Below are 22,660 nucleotides of genomic sequence, written 5' to 3' on the forward strand. Positions count from 1 at the left end.
TACTGCAACCTATTCCTTAAGATGCTTCAGCCCCTGTGAACAATAGAGAAGGGAAAAGGAAGGATAACACTGTTAAGTTCATATAAACTGTAAATAATCGTCAGCATCAAAAGAGAAAAGACAGGCAATTTAAAGAAATGATTACCCAGATTGTTAATTGATGTTACAGCTTCAATACAAGTGCATATTATTATATTTTTAAAGGATAATTAGAGTTTACCCTGAGAGCTAACATTTGGTTTGCTGCCAGATAAATGAGATAATGTTTCTAATATTTGTTATTTTTTGAACGAATGTGTTGTTTGGCCTAATTTGAAGTTGGTGAAATAAATGTTTTAATAATTGATAAACTGAAAAAGGGTGCAGGTTATAAAAATATGATATTTTCTTCTGTTATTTTTGTGTGTGTTTGTGTGTGTGAGAGAAAGAGTCAGCAAGAGAAAGGCAGGGACAGGTCAAAGCAGCCTGAAGGCCATTGTAAATTCCTCGTTGGCTCAACCAAAGACATTCTTCTGTGCTGTTTTTCTTTCTAATCTCTATGCTCAGATTACCAGCTAGAGGGGCCAAACAGATGACAGGAGCACAGGGTGGCATGCATGCACGCACATGTGCCCGAACACACACATACAGCACATCATCTGACACGCACCGTCGGTTTATCGATTGAACACACCACATTGCTGGATGCCGCAGCACTTTAATGGAAGATTTGCACCTGATACGTTGCACTGAATGAGGCATAACTTTTGGTAGCACAAAGAAAAAAACCCCACGCTGAAATCATTACCCGAGAGCTTGTTTTTTTGAAACCCAAAGAAAACAACACCCCTGTGGAGAATGCTGAAAGGATTCACACATGACAGCCTCCCAGTGCCACCCAAACACACACAAAATGCAGCGTTTGAAACTAGAGGCTCCACACAAAGCCTTTCCAGATGTGACCAAGTCAGTTTTCACTGCAATGGCGCCTCTTTAACATCCACCGTTAGATTTAACACAGTTATTTAATCAGTGAAATAAATACTAGGTGCAGTTATTTTTCTCACCTGTAGAAGAAAATCAGTGCAGAAAGCATAAGTGTCAATTTGGTTGTAGAGTTAAAGATATTTATTTCAAACGGTTTCTACAAACTTAAATTACACATTATCTCATCTGAATCGCCATATTGTAAAAATTAACTTATAACTTATAGTTGAATGTGCAGTTACATTCAGGTATTATTATAGAAACTGAAACTTTTCATTATATGCAAAAAGTTGTTGTATTTAGCCCTCAGTAGTGTGAGTTCGTGTTTCATTTAATGATTTAAAGCTCATAATTTTAACCATAATGACTTGACTTTGGGGGATTTGTGGTTGGATAATTAGATTTTATTTGTAAAGCTTTATTTCAGTGTACAATATGTAATTTGCTCCGCTGTGAGTCCATGCAGCACAATAAACACGTCCTGGTACTACATTATTTTGCTCCCACATACTGGTTAGCTGCAGTCTTCAGGTTGCAGAACTCAGTGGTTTTAAACATTAGTACTGCCGAAGCATCCTTAAGGAAATCATTATTAAAATAGAAGTATAAAACTGAATATTTTATTTCATGTATTCACGATTGGTCATCAAGTATAAATACATACCTTCTTTTTCCGTCACAATCATTTCCTGAAGAGTGGCCATATTAATATAGAGACATTAAAAGTGAGTGATATTGTCACACTAATTGTTCTAACTTCTAATTTAACTGTGCTATTTACTTACTTTGCAGCAACAATGTCAGCTTCCACCTGATTTCACTGGTCTGTTCAAGCCAGCGTGAAGGAAAACAATGAGAACATTTGCAAGGAAACTGCAAGGGAAAAAACAAAACAATGCAAAATGGTTGTGTTTGCAGGAAATGTCTAATTTATAATCAAATAAGAGGTCGCTGAAATAAACTACCATGGTCATCCAATAAACAATGTGCGTAGCACAGTCAATGAGAGTCAACGCGGTAGATAATGTGCTCACCTTGGTCTTGGTCTTTATTGTCACCTTGTGTGACAATAAAGTTGTTCTCGTTTCCTATGCAGAGAACCAGAGGTGCGCAATTTAATTCCAATGTGTGTCACACGTCACTTGATGGTTATAGAAAATGAAAACAAAAACAACCTTAAAAACTTTTCCTCCCATTTAATTTTTCTATATTCTTTTGTTGTTCATTCGGTTCAGGGCAAAGCTTTGATTTCAGGTTCAGACTGAAGAAAACTCTGCAGACAGATGTATTGTCAGTGAAAATTAGACACATTTAGACTAAACCTTCTGTCAAAGTTCACTTGTATTTTGCTGTTTGAGCTGAATCTTTTGTCTTGTCCAAGTCTTTACCTTTCCTGACCTCTTTCTCTAACACATCCAAGGGTTACACTTGCAGGTACGAAAACCAGCTGCTGATCTCCAGACACTCTAATGAACAGGTGTGTACATCATACACATATGTTACACAAAAAAAGCTATCGTGCATCTCTTGTACTCTTCTTGGACCTTCTTTGTTTGGTGAGGGCTGTTGATCATTTATTTATGTGGTGTTATCTTATTCTTCTTAACACATCTCCTCACACATGCTCCTGAAAAAAAAATACACTATAATCTCAAGACATTTATATAGTTTTCAGCAGACAGTAGTATTCATCAGTTGGGCTTTGCACCGAGAGTTAACTTACATTCGTCAAGCATAACCACAGATCCTAAACAGCTGGGTAAATCTTGATCCCCTGTTGTGGGACAACAGACAGAAGCCAGAGGGCTTTCTGTGGGCCCCATAAGGTGCTCCACCTGAGAGACACCCCCCCGCCCCGGGTCTGGAGACATCAGTCACATTACAATCAAATCACTGGAGGTCTCTGCTGCCACTTTGGTTTCTACTGCAGTAAGAGCGCACAGTGCTGAGCTCTGAGCAGATGGCACAGGTGTAATGTAACAGGTTGCGTTCTGTTTTGTTCTTATCCATGTAACCTTTCTTACTTATAGGGGGTTTCCCATTTGCTCTCTCACAAACATGTTGCCCCGTCCCTCCCCCTTTTTGGCATGACCTGCTAAAAGACACACAACTCATCAGCCCAGAAGTAACACCTGATATAAAATGTGGGAATTAGGTAGGAGGACAGGGGGGGAGAAGGCAGAGGAGATAAAACATACTAGTTAAGTAATTACCCACAGACTCCCACTGTTTTTGGCATAGCTTTGCTTGGCTGAAGCTGCTTGGATAAAACAGCATGATTCTTCACACTTCAACAGGTGTGGAGAGAAGAAAGAAGGAAAAAGAACGAACGATGAGAAGAAAGGAGAGAAAAAAAAGAAAAAGGGAACACGAGCACCTGTTTTGGACTCCCGTGCCTTCCCTCTGCAGGCTGGGGCTCGCTCTGCCCCGCCCTTAACAACACATTTACGTCTCAGTGCCTGCTCAGCAATGTGAAGTAATGCCGGGGTCAATTTTCAAGGGGTTAGAGGAAAACACAAATGGGAAAATAGTCAAGTAAGACCGGCAATTATGGTCAGTAATCACCAATGTTGAGGCAGTACACAAAACAGCAGACTTCATTCTGTTGTGCAGCCGTGCAAACGGCAAACTGCAGGTTTGTTTTATTTTAGCTTGAAAACCAAACAGGTGCATTTTGTGGCTCTGAAAAAGGTTCGACCATCTGCAGGTGAAAAAAGAGTGATCTGTGCACACACTGCAGGTGTGATAACACTGCCATACTTACCATTGTGCTCTCATCAGGAAATGATTTCACTTTCTATATGACTGGTTTGAAACATGTTTGTGTCAAAAGATATGAGAAAAAGCCTTTTACTTTAAACTGGAAGCACAAAAGAGAAAAAAATGATTTGAGTTTTTCATTCTTTTTATTTCTAATGCTTGTTAACCATGCATACTCCATGTGTTCAAGTCCAATGATGGCCAAAATCCTGATGAAAACAAATTAGAAGATGGTGATTATTGATGACAGTGACACATACAGCAGCTTACAGACAACAAATACAACTAAATGGGCGATACAAGAATGCGATACTTTGGACGGCGCCGCCACGAGGAGCAGGTGCTACTTTAGCTGTTTGGAAATGATTCTAACATCCTGCTTCACACCCAAACATATGCAGCCTGGTCATGTGATCTAACCACTGCAAACTATGGAGGGTCTTTGCAGCTCAAATCTAACAACACAGACACCCACAGCTACACACAATAACAGCATAGTTTAGGAGCTCACTGAGGCTCATTAACCTCCTGGCGGGGGGTGTGGGGGTCAGGGGCATCAAAGTGGCAGGATCACCGCAGACTCACCCAGCAATCCTACCATGGGGGTCTGGAGCCGCAGCGTCTCACCCCCTAATGAGAGGCCATGACATGCACACATCCTCACACAGTTTGACCCCTCACGACCAGCTGGAAAAGAGAGTCTGACATGCCTGTTCCTACCGCCCTCTCCTCACCCTCCTTCCTCCACTTGCGTCTTCCATTCCTCTGCCAAAAATCCACACATTCCAGACCCAGTGCAGCAGTTCGCCGTCACCAGTGGGCCAGTTACATCTCACCTCCCTAACATACCTCAGTCCAGTGGATATCTATCAAACAGGAAGGATTACTTTAACTGGAGTTTTGTTTGCCAAAACTTTGTAAATAAAGTGACTGTTTCATGTGAAGTTGTCAAAAAGTAAAGAAAAATCTTTACATCTTCATAAGAAAAAGTTACTTCTGATTATGTTTTGTATAGTCCACAGAAATGGCCAGAAATTAAAAGTTATTATTTAGTTATCATTTAATCAAAAAAAATTGCCAAAACCTTAAAAAATAATCTAAATCTGCCACGAGGGGATTTATTTTTAAAATATGTGCTTAAAAATTAACTTAAATTACTTGTTATTAAAAAAAGCTGCAGATTATATTTAATGTCTGTACAGTGTTGCTGTTTGTGGGCCAGCCTTTTCACCAATTTAAACTTAAACTGGGCTGAAATTAGTCAAAATCAAAAAGAAGCTGGAGGTTACAGATCCACCTTGCAGATGAGCCTCAGAAAAGTTTGCTTTGAGAGGTCAGTAAAGTCTGCCGTGACTCTAAACGGCTATTACAATGTGTGGATTGAATGTCTTCTCTCAAATTTTTAAAAATCTGTTTCGGGATTCAACTTCAGCTAAAAAAATAAAAAAATAACAACAACATTTTATTCCTTGAGAGGCATCATCAACGAGAGAAGACAAAAACAAAAGAGCAGAACAAAAACAAAATCACACCAATTTATCAATCAGCACAACAACTGATAGTAAACACACTCGGAGGCATGTAGGGTGGAGGAGGAATAGGAGGAGGGTGAGTAAGGTGAGAGAAAGGAAAGGGAGAGGAGGAGGGCTTTGGAATAGCTTTAAGCCAGAAAGGCAAGTGCAGCAGCAGCAGCAGCAGGGTGAGGGAAGGGTATAGGGTCAAGGGAAGAGGCACCTTGCAACAGCTGGTCTCAATTATACATGGAGGGACTGCTGAGTGTACAGGAGCATGTGTGTGTATGCGTGTGTATGTGTGTAAAGCTGAGGCATCACAGGGGGAGGGCTGAGACCAGTGGCGCCAGGAGGGGTGCAACAGGTCAGAGAGGATGAAGATTATAAAAATACTAGCAGACAGTTGGCCTTGGTCCTGCCGGTGCACAGTGTGAGTGTGTGTGGCAGATACTCTTTGCCTGCCGCAGTGCCACAGGATGTGGAAGAGTGCCCATGGTGCATCAGGGCGGGTGTTTCTGCCTACATCCTGTGAGATAACCTTCCTGGTTGAGTAACAGGGGCTCATCCCGTGTTGTTGTTTTTTAATCAATTACTGTTGCACCAGTTGTTTAGGTAGTTTAAAAAAAAAAAGATTACAAAAAAAAGATTGTTTTAGTCAATCACAGTCAGACCCCAGACTGACTATGACTGAAATTATATTTAGTGAATCAGTAAACTTTTGAATTCTAATCAATCATTTACTTTTTTCTGGCACAAAGAACAAAAGTGCTTCTTTCCTACATGAAATAGAAATATTAAGAGACATTTAATCCCCATATTTCTAAAGTGTGAAAAACAAACAAACACACAGTTTTGGTAAGTGTTGTGTATGTTGTATCACATGATTATTATTTATATTGAAAGAAGTTCAGCAGCATTTCCTGATCAGCAGTCAAAGGACTGGGGACAGATGAGTGTATGATTCCCTCTTGTGTTCAACACAGTTTAATACAAGTGGATGCAGTGAGGATTGAACCGAAAGGTTTGTTGAGCTTGTAAATATGTTATACTTTTGTTTTTTTACTTTTAATAAATTTGCAAGAATTTTTTTCCTCAGTTATTGTCATATAACTTATTTCATAGACCCTTTTCAGAACTCTTTAATAAATCCAAGTCTTCCTCCATGCTTAACATCTTATTTAGCAGCTGATATTAGTAGCTGTTGTTGTTATTTCATGACGAGGACTGGGCTTCCTGGTTAAAATCTTACAAAATATTTATTTACCTAAACCAGTTTAATTTTGATAAATATCCACTACAAACTCATTTACCAAATCCCAGTGACAATGGATTAAACAATTATTAATACTTTCCTTCCTGCTATAACTTAAGGCAAAGAGGTATATCTGTACTGAATCATCAGAGGATTACACTGACTGAACCCTAAACTAAACCTGACTCAAAAGGATTTATCAGTTTAAATACATCCATTATTGGCACTAACTGTACCATAGCAAACAAAAATTATTTAAGAAACAGAACAACTGATCAAATTCCAAAATGATCATAAGAAGAACAAAATGTCAATCTACAGAGATAAAAAAGAAAGACAGAAGATTTTGAACTTCATGATATTTGACAGCACGCAAAGAAAGAATTTTCACATGATTCATTCTTTTGTAGATATATTTTTCCTCAATAATAAATCAATCACTTTGTTTTAGAATATAATGAATACCTGAATTCATTCAATAGCAACAAAGAATCACTTCTCTATTTCCATTACTCTCAACAGAAGATGGGTCCATAAACAACCCACTAGATGGCGCTATAATACTTCTCTTGTTTTTAAAGAGAATCTTTCACGGAAACCATAATGACACGCCAAAACACAAATCCTACTTTAATCTGGCACACCGCAAAAAATATTAATAAGCAGGGAAATAATTTTCAGATTCATTATTTTAAAACGAATTCTTATTAAAACAGCTAAAACATGCCTACTATAAATACAACAATAAACCTGGAACATTCCTTTCTAAGTAAGAAATCTTATTTGAGCAATAAAACGGTTCTTGTTACATCAGTGAACAACTTTTGTTACATCAAAAAACTTTTAGATAACTCAGACGATGAACCAGTCTTAAATTTGGGTCAAAACAGTCAATCCCACCTGCTTAAACAGGCGGATAATCTTAGATTATCATGTGATTTATAGAAGGAGATAAAATGGGTTCATCTTGGAGCCGTAAATATCACAACCCATGATGTGCTGCTGACTCTGAGGCCACCACAAAGACCATATGACTGCAATATTATTGGCTCTGTATTAAAAACAGTCAGTGACCCGTTACTGAATGCATAAGTCAAGCACTTTTCTTCTTCTCTTTTTACTATTTTGCTTTGGAGAACCATGGACGGGATATGATACGCTATCAGATAGAAATAAAATGACTCTGTGGATAAAAAAAAACCCCACTATAACATTAACTGTACATTATTGACTGAGATAAACTCTGCAAAAAATGCATTTAAAACGTTTGGAAATACATTTTAGAACTGTGTGTCAATAATTTTCATGCATTATGTTTAAACTTGTTGGATGTATACAACATTTATTTTGAGAAAGTCCACTTGTTCACTATTCAGCGAAGCATTAAGTTGGTCCATGTGAATATTGATACTGCTGTCTTACCATGTTTGTTTTATTCAGAACAAAATCTGTTTAGTGACACTGAAGAACTGCAGACCTTACTGCTTGCAATGAAATATCTGAAAAATTATAATCCTGTAAATGGATGAAAAATTCTGTTATATTTGGTCTATTGTATAATTTAAAAAACAAAAACAAACAAAAAACAGGTGTGTACTGATCTTGGGAGTACTGATGATGTCTAAAGCGTTTGTAGTGCTCCTCACAAAAGTGTTCTACATGTATAAAGTTACCATGCCTACACTGCTGTAGACTTTGGATAACCGTTGGAAAACCTTTTGCATAAACCAAGTACTAAATTTATGTTTAAAAGACATTTTTTAAATTATTGTATGATAAGCAGATATTATGACAGCAAACAAAACCTGGTTCAGCTATGGGAACATTAGAATTCCTTAAACATTTATTCTGCTTTTATTGGTAAATATTAACTTGTTACTCTTGGCTTAAAATGTTTTGCAGTTTGGTCTCAGGTTTCTTTAACATCTGACATTTACATATGTATTGCCAAATATTTTTGCCACGTCCATAACTCAGAGCTCAATTCAATACAATACAAAGCTTCTATGTGTATGGAAATATGATTATTATTTCTTTTATCATAGTCAACAAACAGACAGGAGGGTGGGTAGAGAGAGAAGGCACAGTTGAACCCAGGTGCTACACTCCAGCCATGTGGCATATGGTTTGCATGCTCATACACTGAGCTGGATCCGTCTATGGACATCAGACCACAAAATTGTCATTACCTTAATAAACTCCTTCCTTGCCATGACAGGGAGCATGCTGCCCTCTAGTGTTCAATAAAGATTTCATACAGAAGGACATGATTGAGGGAAAGTATTTATTTTGACAGGATTATCTCCATCATTTTGATTGTTTTGATTCACGTGTTTTAAAAATACATACATTTTTAAACACAGCAAAAATCTGATGATGATGCACCATATCGTGGTGAGAGAATAATCATTTTAAAAGGCATCCCAAACACAATACCAATTAAAATGTCGCACTGAACTTTGAGGTGAAGATGACAGTGAGCAATCTGAGATACAATAAGGAGAATAAATAAAACACCACAAAACACTCAAAAATAGAGAAAAACACATGCATTCAAAGTAAAAATCAAACCAACTCTCCAAACAACCCCAAGAGTAAAAACAAATGCTCACTTTAAATATCATCACAGATTCATATGTAACATTTTGATGTGCGTGAAAGCCTGAGAGTTCTGAAAACAGCCTCAAACTTTAGCTGAAGCTGAATAAAATACCTAAATCCCAGCTGTACAAATACTGCCCTGAAATGTAATCTGTAACATTTGAACTAGCTTGATTCATCATTTGGTATCTAATGACATGATAAGACCTTTTTCCCCCCCAGAGAAGTCTAAATTAAAACCATATTCACAAACAAAATGGAACCAAAAAACAAACAAACAAAAAACCCTGAGAGTAAGTTCTGAAAGACATCTATGCTTCTTCTCTTTTTGAATATTTTAAACCTTATTGATATAAAACAACTTGCTGTGTTCATCAGCACACTCCTCACAGAAAAATATAGCACACTGTTTCATCTGATCTTTCTCCATATGTAAAATCTCCCTCTCTCTCACTAGAAAAGCTTAGTTTTGGCCTTCTTTTTTCCATTTAAATTGACAGAGTTTGCTTGTGTGGATGCGAACTCTTCACCATCCTCGTTGATGTTCGACCAGCTGGGTTTCAGAGGAGTCAGCTCTGGGGCTATTATGTCTCCATCCTGCGTGAGAACAGAAACAAAAGATACTGATGTTGAGACGAGCAGTGGAAATAAACAAGTGATTGCAGTAATTGAAGGATCTGGAAGACAATTCTTCCTTTCTAGGACACTGACTTACAGTCTTTAAGCAAAAGATAGGAGCGGCAAGCAACTTAAGCCTTTTTAAATTATGCAAAATTCTAAAGTAACAAGGCCTCAGAGCATGTTCTATATGATTAATACTGATACTAAATGTAAATTAAAACCATTTTTAAAAAAAATATCTCGATCTGTCACTTCCTTTAATGCACAGAGAAAACGACTCTCTGCTGTTAGTCGGTGGAAGTGCTGTCAAGCAGTTGCTTTCTTTAAATACAAAACATTTTTGTTTACCCTCTATGTCCCCTCTAATATGGAGAGATGCCATTACACCACGGTACTGCAAATTATAAGTGCATAAATAGATACATAAAAAAAAAAATTGCCTGGTTGTTAAGGGTCAGAGCCAGCTGTGAGCACTTTTTATTTACTTCAGCCTGCTGTTTAGAAAACAGCTGATTACTAAATCATCTAGCAGTCACAGAGCAGTTTTATAGATCATCTATAGTGCAGTTTCCAGCCATGTGGCCAGTGTAAACTCAGTGTTTACATTTCTCCTAGAATTTTTTTTGTCTGTATATTTGGCTTTTTAGCTGCTAAATCCCAAGCTCTTCATTATTTTGTCACCAGGTTTAGCCTCATTTACATGTTCGTTACTTCTTCTGCACAAACAGAACCACAAATTACAAACCATATATCTCACAGATGGCATCTCAGCTATTTGTGCTCTTTGTTTTCCCTCCACAAGGTTTCAGATTGTCTTTGTCACCATTTTGAGTATACTGAATAACAAAATTAGGGAGTTTGTTTTAGGATATATTGGTTTTTGGAAAATATTCAGGATGCAAATTGAGGTTTTGGTCCTTTCAAAGCATGGAGACTTATTTACAGAATCACAAGCTCAAATACGTCACAAAACATTTCTAAGTCACATGACCAACCCTGGAAATAATAATCCTTCATGAAAAGGGCTTTTTTTGCTATTGGTACAGTGTATGAAGAGCTGCCAGCTACAGTGGAAAGAACGATCTGTAAGTCATGAGAGGGAGTTCGACTGTTACGGTAAGTGATGCTACTTATTCCGGATTTAAAAGCATATCTGTTTCAAATTCATACATAATACCTCGGAAACACGAATGCTAATGAGCTGTATGTTGATTATGTTAAAAAACAGAAGTGGCATTATATCTAACCAACAAGCAAACCACACAGTCTTTTAAAAGACCGACTCTATGTGTACAATTTTATTTTTTAATTGGCTCCTTTTGTCATGGAGGAGTAGAGAAGCAGCTCTCTGACTTCCTCACCCATCTGGGTCTTCCCTCATCTGTCACCAAGAAAAACCTTCATCTCCTCCACTTGCAGCAGCTCTACAATCTAGAATGAGCAAAATGCTCTTTTCTAATTGAAGTGCGCACCACTGCCTCAGATTAGAAAGTACTAATTCTCATCCCACTGGTATGAGCTGGAGGCCACTACTTGAACAAGCCAGCAGAGCCACATCATCCACAAACAGCAGAGACATGATCCTGAGGCCACCAAACTGGAAAGGTTTCCAGTGTTTTATGGACACACTTTCTAGGCACTGCCAAGAAATTCTGTCCATAAGAGCGATGAACAGAATATGTTCAAAAAGAAGGTCTGACACAGTTCTACGCCCTCAGTGAACAAGTGTGATTTAATACCAACAATGGAAACCAGTCTTGAGCAAGGACTTAATAGCCCTTATGGGCCCGATATACACTCCCACAGGGCACCCTGTGGGAGGATACACCAAGCCTTTTCCAAGTCCACAAAGAACATGCCTCCCCAAGTTTCCTGGACAGGGTGCAGAGCTGGTCCAGTGTCCCAAAGCCAGAAAACAAAAAGCACACTTTTGCAGCTAAACAGTTATCTGGGACGTATAAAGCTCTGTGAATGTACTGGAGCTTCTGATTAAGGAGATAAGATTTTTGTAAACACTCTCATTTGATACAAATGTTAAAAACATCTATTATAGCTTGACTGAATCAGCTAATAATCTAATATAACTTCCCTGCACACTCTGCAGATATAACATGCTACTAATAGCCTCTTTTTAAAATTTAAAGCACCAGATAATTGGAGCCGAAACTTGGAGATAAATTGTATGACTGCCGCAAGGAGAGGACAACTGTTACACATGCCTTTATCCACACATAATAACATATGGATAAAAGCAATTAGCACTTAAGCTCATGCAATCCACATGGACTTGCATTACCAGTGCAAGGCTAGAAGGCGTGGCAGAGAGGTAACAACACAGACCTATTCATTATGTGACTCCATTCAATATTTTACCCACTGTCGCTGCATTCAGCTGCAATTCTTTACAGTGCAGCAGATAAACAGTACCTGAGGCTTTGAGAAGTTCCTGTCCATGCACCACTGAACAAAGTGCTTCTTGGCAGCCTCCAAAGTCTTATCGTCTGTCTTCTTACAGTAGACCCTGATCAGCTGCTCAACAAAGTGCTCTGGAAGAAGTTTAGAAACCTGACAACAACAGCAGCCACAAATTACAGAGGCAGAGGGAAAAAGACACTCTTTTTAAAAAAGAAGAATAAATGAAAAACCAAAGGAAACGTGCTCATATGTTGAAGAATTGAATTTTTTGTATCTTGCTTCACTTCTGACCTGATTCTTGCGTATCTGGATGGCTTTAGTCACGTCGTTCTTGCAATAGAAACGCACATTGTTGATGGGGTTCTTCTCCTTCATCCCATAATCCATAACAATAACCTAAAACAGACAAAGTATTAGACTGAGAAGAGCCTAAAGCCCCAAAAGTACAGGCAACACCCTTAACTCCAAATATAACTAAATCCAATGACAAGCAACAAAAACATATTCACATAAAAAGGGCCATGAGCAAAATTATATGATTGACATTAACATTAATTAAAAACTTACACTAACTACGAAGTCCTCTGGCTGTAGATTGACGTCCTGGGTGCCGCTCTGAGGGATGGATCGAGCCAGGTCAGCTTCCAAGCTCTTGATCGTCTCCTTGTAAACAGCAAGAAATTGCAGAGTTAACAGGTGCTACTTTTTGAGGTATTGTATTATATTTCTTGTTAACATACAAATAACAGAAATTCTATATATAGCATGTAAATAAAAAACAGAACCACAAGATGAACTATTTGTCATATCAAATCCATTTGGCAAAACAACTGAAACACAGCAGGCAGGTTTTTCCATTTCATTTTCAATTAACGAACAGCAAAATGTCAACACTTGGCTGAAACTTCAGTACTGATCATTTTCTTTTCTGCATGCGTCAGCGAACGTAGAATATCTCTGTGTTTGGCATGTTTTGTTTCTTGATTGCACAAAACAAGCAACCGGGAAAGCTCTGACTACAACTCACGCTATCAGCTTTCAGATTACGTTCATTTCATTGTTAACTGAAACATTATGTCTTTACTTTCAGGACAAATAATGTCCCCTCATCACCACCATCATCATCTCAAACTATAAAGACCATTAGGAAGAAGCTTTAAAGTAAATGTAATTGAGTTAATGCTTTCTCCCTGCATGCTGCAGTGACGAGACAGAAAGACAGCTGCTGTCAGTCTGTAAAGTATGAAGACTGTGACAAACTGCATACATGGTTGTTGCTGTAGCATGTTCTTACGTCATTTGTGCTGTTGCTTTGCAGAAAATGCTCATTATGGATGGAAAAGATCACCTTCCTCCACATTTAAGCTCAGAGTCTTTTGGCTTTTTTAACCACAAGGAGTTTAATTAATTACTAACTTCAGCTCAACTTTTAGTTCACTTGGATGCTGCCTCTTTTCATCCCTCTGCGTGTGTGTAGTGCAGAGGCTGGAGCTCAATCACAAATAACACTGAAAGCAAGTGCGTTATTTTCAATATTGTTTCATTATAAACTTCTTTTGTTGAGAGAAAACAAAGGTGGGTGAACCTCGTCGGGCCAATAAACGTGCCAAACCTGCTCCTTTTTTACTGAGATTCTGATTTACTGAAACACCCCTGTCATCTTTTGCATTTTACTTTCAACTGAACTCTTCTAAGGCAATTTTTTAACCTTTCTGAGCTATTTTGTTATGTATTATTTTATTGAGCCAAGTTGGTTTTCATTTTTTACCTGCTATGTTGCCGATTCTTTTGCTTTTACAAGAAATCCTCTAAGAAAACAAATACCTGGGTGACATGTATGGAAGTTTCTGAGGTAGTTTGGCCCAGACACTTGTAAAGGCGCCGGCAGACGATGTTGTGCAGGATCTGTTTCGCCTCTGCAAGCTCGGGGGAGGAGGAGTTGAGTATTTGTTCAAACACATTATCTACCAGGCAAACAAAGAGGGTACAGGTAAATAAAGAACCAAAAATGTCAGTAGATCATTTCAATTTTTAAAAAAGATCCTTCAATAAAAATGTGGCTTTACGGTTCAATCTCTCATGTACACGAGTATCACAGAAACACAAATTAGTCTTTTCTACTCATCTGAGTTACTTGACAAGCACAACACATACTGTGTATTAGTGCACAAGTGGTTGGAGTTTATTAGTTGATTAGAAATTGTACCTTAACACCAATCATAATGTTTCTTTTTTTTCTCCATATATTAAAAGTGAGGTTGTTCCTTAATCCAAACTGGTATTTCCACAAGTTCACCATTAATCACAGAGGCAGTTAACACAGTGCACAAACAGATCAAGGTTGTCTGAGAGAATAAAAATATTTACTGAGGGTTTGCCAAAACTCTGTAGTCACTAAACCTGCATGTGCACACTTAAAAGAAGCAAGCTTCTGCAGATTATTAACAAGTAACGACAAGCACCAGTAATAAATACTGATCATGTATAATTTAGCAGAATTTTCTTGGGTTATTAATATTGATAAAGATCTTTACTATACTGTCTGTTAAAACACAAGTTTGAAAATTACAGGTTTTGACTGAAAAAGAAATTAAATTTTCATTTTATACAGATTGTTTTTGATGGGATGGAGACTTGACCTCGCCTCACTTTTTGTCCTGATGCACTACAAATATAAGCTAACGACACTTCTTCATACACACCTGTTAGCTTGGTGTAGGCCACCATGTCATCAATGGCAGTGGAGAGCGTGAACATCTTCCCTTCTGTACCTTCAAACTGAAGGTGTGGGTCTGCTTTTAAAAAAGCCTCTGTGATCCTGGAGAAACACATCCAACAGACTTTTACATGTGAGGACATTTTGCTGTGTACAGTTAGAGAATATAAAGCATGAAGCAAAGCAAAACTACCGGAGGGATCAGCTACTCACATAGTCTCTATGATGTTGCACACTTTGTGCTGGTAGGCTCTTCTGTGAAGACAGTTCCTGGTGTGGAACATGTCATATAGATTTCCCACTTCCTGTTGAAGGGAGCGGATGTATTTTAGTGACCAAATATCTTATAAAACTCAAACTGCTGCTTAAAGTAAACAAACAGATGCAACAAAATCTAGCACCTTGTCTCGAGTGCAGATGTGCTTCTGCCCGTCCACCTCACACACCCTGGCAAAGTTTAGGAAGCGGCTATAATCAAAGTTGTTATTGATGCCCAGGTGGTAACAGTCCCTGAGTTAAGATGGAGAGAAAGAAACATAAGGGAGATAGGTAATTAAATGTAATAGAAAATATACAAACTAGGAAATCATTTTAAAACAAAACACTAAATAAATAAGCCCCACCTTGCAAAATAGTCCCACTTATCTACGTCAATGCCATTCCTTTTGTTGGCCACGATTTCGTAGAGGAAGGACTTGTCTTTTTGACGGCCTTTATACAGCCACTGGGGAGATGATTGAGAATATCAGAAGTCTGATTAAACAGGGCAGTTATTTGCCTCAATTTCCAGCTGCTGGGTTTTTATAGTGTCAAAAACAAATGCAAAAAATATACAAACAGACAAAAAAAACCCCAAAAGCATGAACAACCAAGGCAAAACATTAGGAAACAAACACACAGCTCTGAGACAGATAACCTGTATAAAAGTTGTTTAGGTTCATAATTAATGTGATGGCACCAAATCAGGTTAATGGTTAACCTAATAAACTTGCACTTTATGCTAAAGGAGACTTTCCAATTGTCTTTCAATAATTACATTTTCAAAGTAAATTCATCTAAAGAATCTAAGAAAAAAAAAGTTAAGGTTAAATATAAAAAACTAAACTTCAACAAGGTTTTTTTGAACCTGAAGATTTTGGATTAGTCTAAACCTTTAACCTACACTGTAGTCTGATGTGCCCAATATAGAGAAACTCTAACAGAAGTCTTAACATAAAGACACAGTTTTCACCTGTGATGGTTGAGCACTGCAGACACACCAGTGTGTAAATATACATACAGACTAAAGTGGAGATTTAAAGCAGGGCTCTAAATCCTGGTTTACTTCATACAGAAATCACACATTGGACAGTGGAGCGTTGAAGTTACTGACATGTTTCATTCAGGAATAACTGATAGATACCTTTTTGCCCTTAGCTGCTGTTGTGTCTAACGGTCCAGCGATCTGCTCCTTAATGAAGTCCAGGTCCTCAGGCAGCACCAGCCCATGCTCCTCCATCACAGGCCTCAGGCCGTTGGCCTCCACCAGGTAGTCAAACATGGAGAGAGAGGCAGTCTCATGCTGGGAGATACACAGTGGATTGAACTATTAGTGACTCGTTACTCAAAGAGAAAGTGCGAACTTCAGAATAAACACGACAGGAAACAACGGTGAATGCTCGTCTTATCTCTCACGTTTGCCAGACAGCAGGCCTGTGGTCATAACTTACACAATGACCGTGTGCTTAGTGGTTCTTATCAGCTCTCCTTATCAGTCTGAACACTACAATCGCTATCTTTGCCGTTAACTGAGAAAGTATCAAACCAGATAATGTACCCTGCTTTGTGCTTAAGTCTTGACCTGCAGTTGTTATAACTGCCAATAAAAAGCTTCTGTAAACAAAAATCGCCAGCAACTGCTGTAAACTGACCTTCACTGTCCAATGAGGTTGAGTGTAAATCATTTCAGAATTATGATTTGATTTTACAAAATTGTTTCAACTATCGATAGAATGAAGAGAGTTAAGCAGGTAGGCATTTTAAAAGCCTACATCATCAATTAAATGTTAACATTAGCTGGATGTCTTTACGTAGCAGTGAAATAATTTACACAATAGCACTCAAGCTTCATTATCCTCCGAAGTGGGATGACTTAGACAACTCAAGGCCTTTTCCAGTAACTTCCCAAAAGAGCCACAACAAAGATCGCCTGTTTTCCAGACAGTAGTCGTCATCTGTCTGGAAAAAGTCAGATCCAGTGTGGTCTTATTTTTAAAAACATCTTGTTAAAGTAGTAACTTCCTAATTTTAAACGACTCAGAAACAGAAACATTATTTCCTTTAGAAATCATATAATTAGCTTCAGGACTTCAGGTCAAGCATGATGGCTTTTGGAAAAAAGTTTTTTTTCTTGCATGCTTAAATGCAAGTTCTGGCTAGTAGCTTGTAGATGTGACTCATGGGTGCTGATTCTCATTTCTTTGTTTGCCACATAGTTTTATTAAGACTCACTGCAGCAGCTAAAACCTCAAGAAAACAACACATGTCAACAATGCACGAGCTGTTTCACGGAAAATGAAACTGAGGACATGGAGAGGCTCCAAGCAGCTACTGAGAAAAAGTGGCGCTACAAAAATATATAATGATATATTTTTATTTTGGGTTAGAAGGAATAAAGTGGTGCTGAACCACTGCGACTCCCTCTGTGGCTGACACTGCCCTGTATGCGACCTTTTGTGTTCTCCTCAACTGCGGTTTTCATTTAACATTGTGCCATGGAGTTCAGTACCTTCCAGGTTATACCAGGACGTGCTTTGGGGATGAACACACCATCGAACATGTGGGAAAATGGTCCATGTCCTAGGAAGGGAAAAGTACATAATGTGTTTGTGTTAACTTTGCTCCACTGCAGTCTGGTAAACAGATGATAAGAATAAAATAACACAGCTTCACTTTTATTTTAACTTGTGCTCAGACCCAGTAAGTAATCACGGTAAACGCAGCATTTGTTGAGCAAATTGCCTTTGGTCCATTTTAATTTACGTCAGTATCTTGTGACACATTTTAATAAGTTTCTTTTATAACACCACTTACCCAGGTCGTGGCACAACCCAGCGATCTGCACGCACAAGATGTCTCTGCGAGAGATAAGCAGCTCTGGCTGCCTCTCGTTTAGAGCTTTTACAAGCTGTCCAGCCAAGTAACCCACACTGTGCCAGGACAAAACAAAACCGCTTATTTAAAACAAGATATACAGTGAAACTTGATTATGTGATAAATTTCACTTTTAGTTTAGTAATTTCAGGTATTTCAAGCAATGAATTTATCTGAAAAAAGGTTGGGAAGGTTTAAAAATGTGTGAAACATATATGTTTCACAGTCATTGAAATGTTGACTTTATGTGTTGTTATTCCACTTATTTTCTGCCATACCCATCTTTGCCAGTATAACATATAGCTGTTATTAGCCATGAGGCAGGCAGGGATGAATAAGTTGTTTGTCACTGTAAAATACACTTGGAGCAAATTTTTCTGTGTGACCTGTGAAAATACTCTAATACTATTATATTAGAGAGAAGGATATGCTCTTTGGTATGACTTTACAGCTTTATGTCTCGTTAACAGCAAAACAAAATCAGTTTAACACTTCTCAATAAATAGTCTGTTGAACTAAAAACATACCCAAGCGAATGTTCGAATCGGTTGTGGGACGCTCCAGGAAAGACAAAGTAGGTCCCTCCTAGCTGCTTGATGTTTCGCAATCTTTGGAACTGAGGCGTGTCTATGATTTTGATGAGAAGTGGGTGTAACGCCACATGCCCGTGGATAGGATCGTTAAAAACCTGGGAGCACAAACAATAACAAACAGTATGAGCATACCACCACAAAAGACATTTATGTGGCCGTACACACAGTATATTCAACACAGCAGTGTGCAAATATGCTCAGTGTACACTTCAGTGGAAATGTTGGCAAACATTTCTTAGGCTACGTTCACACTGCAGGCGAAAGCGCATCAAATCCGACTTTTTTGACCCTATGCGACCCATATCCGATCATGGTATGACAGTGTGAACGGCACACATCCGATATTTTCAAATCTGATCTAGGTCACTTTTGTATGTGGTACTGAATCCGATACATATCTGATGTTTTAGAAAGTGACTGCTGTTTGAATGGTCATGTCCCATTAAATCCGTCTTTTACGTCACTGACACAAGACAGACGCCAATTATCAGCGCCGGAGAAGCGCCCGAGAAGACATCGCGAACGCTTCCTTGCCATCCAGTGTAGATGTTAGTGAAACTGTTGGGAAGACAACGTTGGAGAAACGTGAACATTTTATTTGTACTGTGTAATCTGCAGATTCTGACAGAAATCTGCAACTATCCTTTGAAGCACCGCTCCTCTCTAAAACAGCAATAAGGATCATTATTAGGCCATATGTAAATAACAAAATAACTTTATAACTTAAAGCAAAATTGGGAAACGTAAAGTCTGAAACAAGTCTTTATATTAAGGGCCATCAGTCAAACAATACTGTTTGGTCTGGGTCTAAACAGAGCGCGTTGTGTGTGACGTCTTCTTTTGCGCATACGGGCTGCTTTGAGGGTCGTGAACGATTCACACTAGAGCGCGTTTGCTGTCACATTTTATTTGTAGTGTGAACAACCAGACAAAAAACCTTATGATTACCAATGGATATATTTATATAGTCCAAATGTAGATGACTTCCAGAGCCAAAAAGACTTTCTGAAAGCCTGTTTTCAGCACACATGTTCAATTTTAATCTTTTATGGTATGACTAAAATACAGCAATTAATTCTTGACATTTCCTGCCTGAAAAAATGGCAAAAGAGCTGTTATCAATATGGCTGCAGAGTGACAGGAATTTGGTTAATTTAAAAAGTTGTAAATTTTTCTTAGTAGAACTATCAGGTAGGTCCTTCTGCTAATGAGGACAGAGAATGTCTTTCATTCAGAGACTGTGGTGGTGTTATGCCACATTTCCTAACAGCCTATTCAAATCAGGGTTGCAGTGCTCCACGTTTCCTTTTCCCAAATTGTGCGTTACTTATCTCCACAGCCTTGGAAGTGCACAATACAGTGAAACAGCTGTTACCTTGCTTGGCTCAGTTTCAATCTGCCACAGCTTCCTGAGGCTGTTTAGGATCCGCAGACGGTCGCCCAGACACCTTGGAAGAATAAAATAGAAAAAGAAGAGGAAGAAATAAAAGTGAAAAAGTTGCAGGAATATCTGGTGAGATGCAAAAAATGTCTTGCGCAATATTGATAAAATTAGAAACGTCCTGTGTCAGAGTGATGCTGAAAAACTAATCCACCAGGTTGCTGTGAAAACAGAAGCAGAACGGGAGGCTAGGAATTCAGTTTTTGAGTTCTCGCCTGTGGAACCAGTTCCACTTTGGGTTCAGGAAACAGACACTCTTCTCAGTCTCTTCTTTTAAGATGAGACTTGATAAAGCTCATAGTTCGGCCTGGATTGGGTGATCCTGAATCATACCTTAGTTATACCGCAGCAAATGGCTGCCCCTCCCTGAGCCTGGCTCTGGTGTTTTTTAATGGGTGCTGTACACACAACACCGAATTGCCCTTCTTTGACACTACAGGTGTGTGCTGCTCTCTTTAATGGGTTAACCAACTGTGACACAAACTGATTGCTGATGTTTCTATGCATTTTTTTTAGGTCTAATAACTTTGACTATATTGATAAATAGCCTGTAGTAAGAAGATTTATGAAGGGTTATATGAAAATATAGAAATTACCATTTTTGCAAGTTTTGTTATGACTCTGCATTATTGTACCTACTTTATGTTCCACACTGTAATCCAACCCAGTCCTTTTAAATATATTCATATACGTGCTTTGTTGTATTTCTTGCAATTTATACAGCCCTGTCAGCCAGATCTCTCTTGAAAGAGACATTTTAAATCTCAATGACATGAAAGATATGTAAAAGTCAGCTTGTACCCTGTGACAGGGATGCTCTCTCTGGGTCAAAATGTATGTACGTATGTATGTGACAGCTTACAGTTCAGCGTGTCGTTTACAGTAGTTTAAATCCTGGTAATCGTTTTCTGGCAAAGAAACCGGAAATTGCTTTTTGGCAGAGGATCACTTGTTGGCAGGACACCAGACTTCCTCCAGTCCACATGCCCAACCCAAGTTTTACAGAGGACACACTTACTTTACGCCAATCTTCTCCAGGTCAGCATCCCTGAGATCCCGAAGCCCGACACCTGTGATTTTTTGCGCTGTACAACACAACAGTTTCAGTGTTAGCTTAGATGTTACAATAAAAACAGAAGTCTGCAGATTAGCGCTAATAACAATTAGCTTCGAGCGCCTAATTTAAGATGGCAAAAGCAGAAAACCAACCCTTGAATGTATCCACCCATTCTCTAAGACCTTCTCTTCGCAGGTACTGGCACATTTCCTCCACTCCCCACTGCATGTAGTCCGAATCCGACACCCGGACCACTGACACTTTCTTTTCCGGCGTTTTGAAGCTATCGTCTGGGCTTGAAACCGCTGCTGATGGTCGCTTTCGATTCTCCATGGTGAGCTAAAAAAACTGGCACCTTTTCGCTGTAGATGCGCAAGTGAAGGCACGAGAAATTATAGCCGTTCTCCCGTCGACTACCGCAGCTGATCTGACAACTGTGCAGAGAAGACACGAGAGAAGTGAAAAATACCGGGGTTTTGACTTTTCCCAGGGAGCCACAAATCAGAGCGAAACACTAACAGCGCTTCCGGGGATTCTTTTCAAAATAAGACTGTTTTGGTCACATGGCTGACCGACCAAAACGGTATGACTCGTTTTCTTTTAAAGATAAATTATATTATGCTCAGCTATAGTGATTTTTTAAGAACGTGAATACAAAATGTGTGTGTCCAAATAATGTTTTCAGCATGCCATTTTAACGGGACATTGCAGCATAAAACCGAAGCTTAACGCCCTGCTTTTTGGGTGGCGTAACCAAAAAGCAAAAGCAAAGATTCCCCCAAAACTATTATCGTTCCACATTTCCATCCCCCATCTAATCTGGGCTATTTTTATTACTGACTGATCAGTAGTGGCACTGCTAAATTGTTATTTGGGCTAAAAGTCTATGGTGTTCTCCACATGAGGCCCAAAAGTTGAACTGGGTTTGGTATACGTGATGGCAAGTGCCATCTGGGTCTGCTATAACCAAATGTTATAAGATACCTGATATCTCTGACATCTGGCTTGTACTGTAGGGCAGACTTGTAGCTGACCTAAGATTGACCCGAGTTGAGAATATCACTCAGAGTCAGGTTTGACTTATAGGAATGGCACATTTGGGCCACTTTTGAGCCTGACATATCTGTGTTTACCTCAAAAAGTATTTCCATAAAGTTCTGGGTCTTTATGACAGCAGACTCTGAATACAAAACAAAACCAGAAGCCTGTAACTCTGACACTTATATACCAAAGACTATCATGTTGAATTATAAAAGTATCCAATGACTACAGATGACTGAAAAAAACAACAGTTTTTCTGATACTCTCCCTACTTCACTGTTAAATTTTATAGATCAATAATCCCTTATAAAAAGTGCTGCTATTGGTTAATAATTAAATCAATGAAGGAGACTTTCTTGATACATATTTAAAAAAGATTTACCTTCAAAAATGAGTTGTGTTTAAGCAACCATTTGATTACAGAAATATTTTTCTTGTCCATTAAATCCTTTTATTTTTACAATTTTGGTATTAATAACAGCAATCCTCCCCTTGTGGTACTTGGTTTTGAATCAAAACCAACTTTCAACCAACTGTCTACCACCTTTCACACC

The 22,660-nt window shown here is 38.6% G+C and overlaps 1 protein-coding gene across 1 annotated transcript; it reads right to left on the bottom strand.

Annotated features, from left to right (window-relative positions):
• Window positions 1-8,768: 8,768 nt before the first annotated feature.
• LOC134618842 (deoxynucleoside triphosphate triphosphohydrolase SAMHD1-like) lies at window positions 8,769-21,562 on the bottom strand. Its single transcript, XM_063464426.1, has 16 exons — window positions 21,218-21,562; window positions 21,027-21,093; window positions 19,943-20,015; window positions 18,502-18,662; window positions 17,915-18,030; window positions 17,610-17,680; window positions 16,245-16,403; window positions 15,466-15,566; window positions 15,244-15,352; window positions 15,056-15,147; window positions 14,829-14,944; window positions 13,951-14,090; window positions 12,694-12,789; window positions 12,418-12,522; window positions 12,139-12,276; window positions 8,769-9,687 (listed from the first exon to the last, which is right to left on the bottom strand). Exons 1-16 carry the CDS (start codon window positions 21,396-21,398, stop codon window positions 9,544-9,546), a joined length of 1,869 nt encoding a protein of 622 aa, XP_063320496.1. The 5' UTR covers window positions 21,399-21,562; the 3' UTR covers window positions 8,769-9,543.
• Window positions 21,563-22,660: the final 1,098 nt, after the last annotated feature.

This window comes from Pelmatolapia mariae, linkage group LG20 (assembly GCF_036321145.2).
Source record: "Pelmatolapia mariae isolate MD_Pm_ZW linkage group LG20, Pm_UMD_F_2, whole genome shotgun sequence".
NCBI lineage: Eukaryota > Metazoa > Chordata > Actinopteri > Cichliformes > Cichlidae > Pelmatolapia > Pelmatolapia mariae.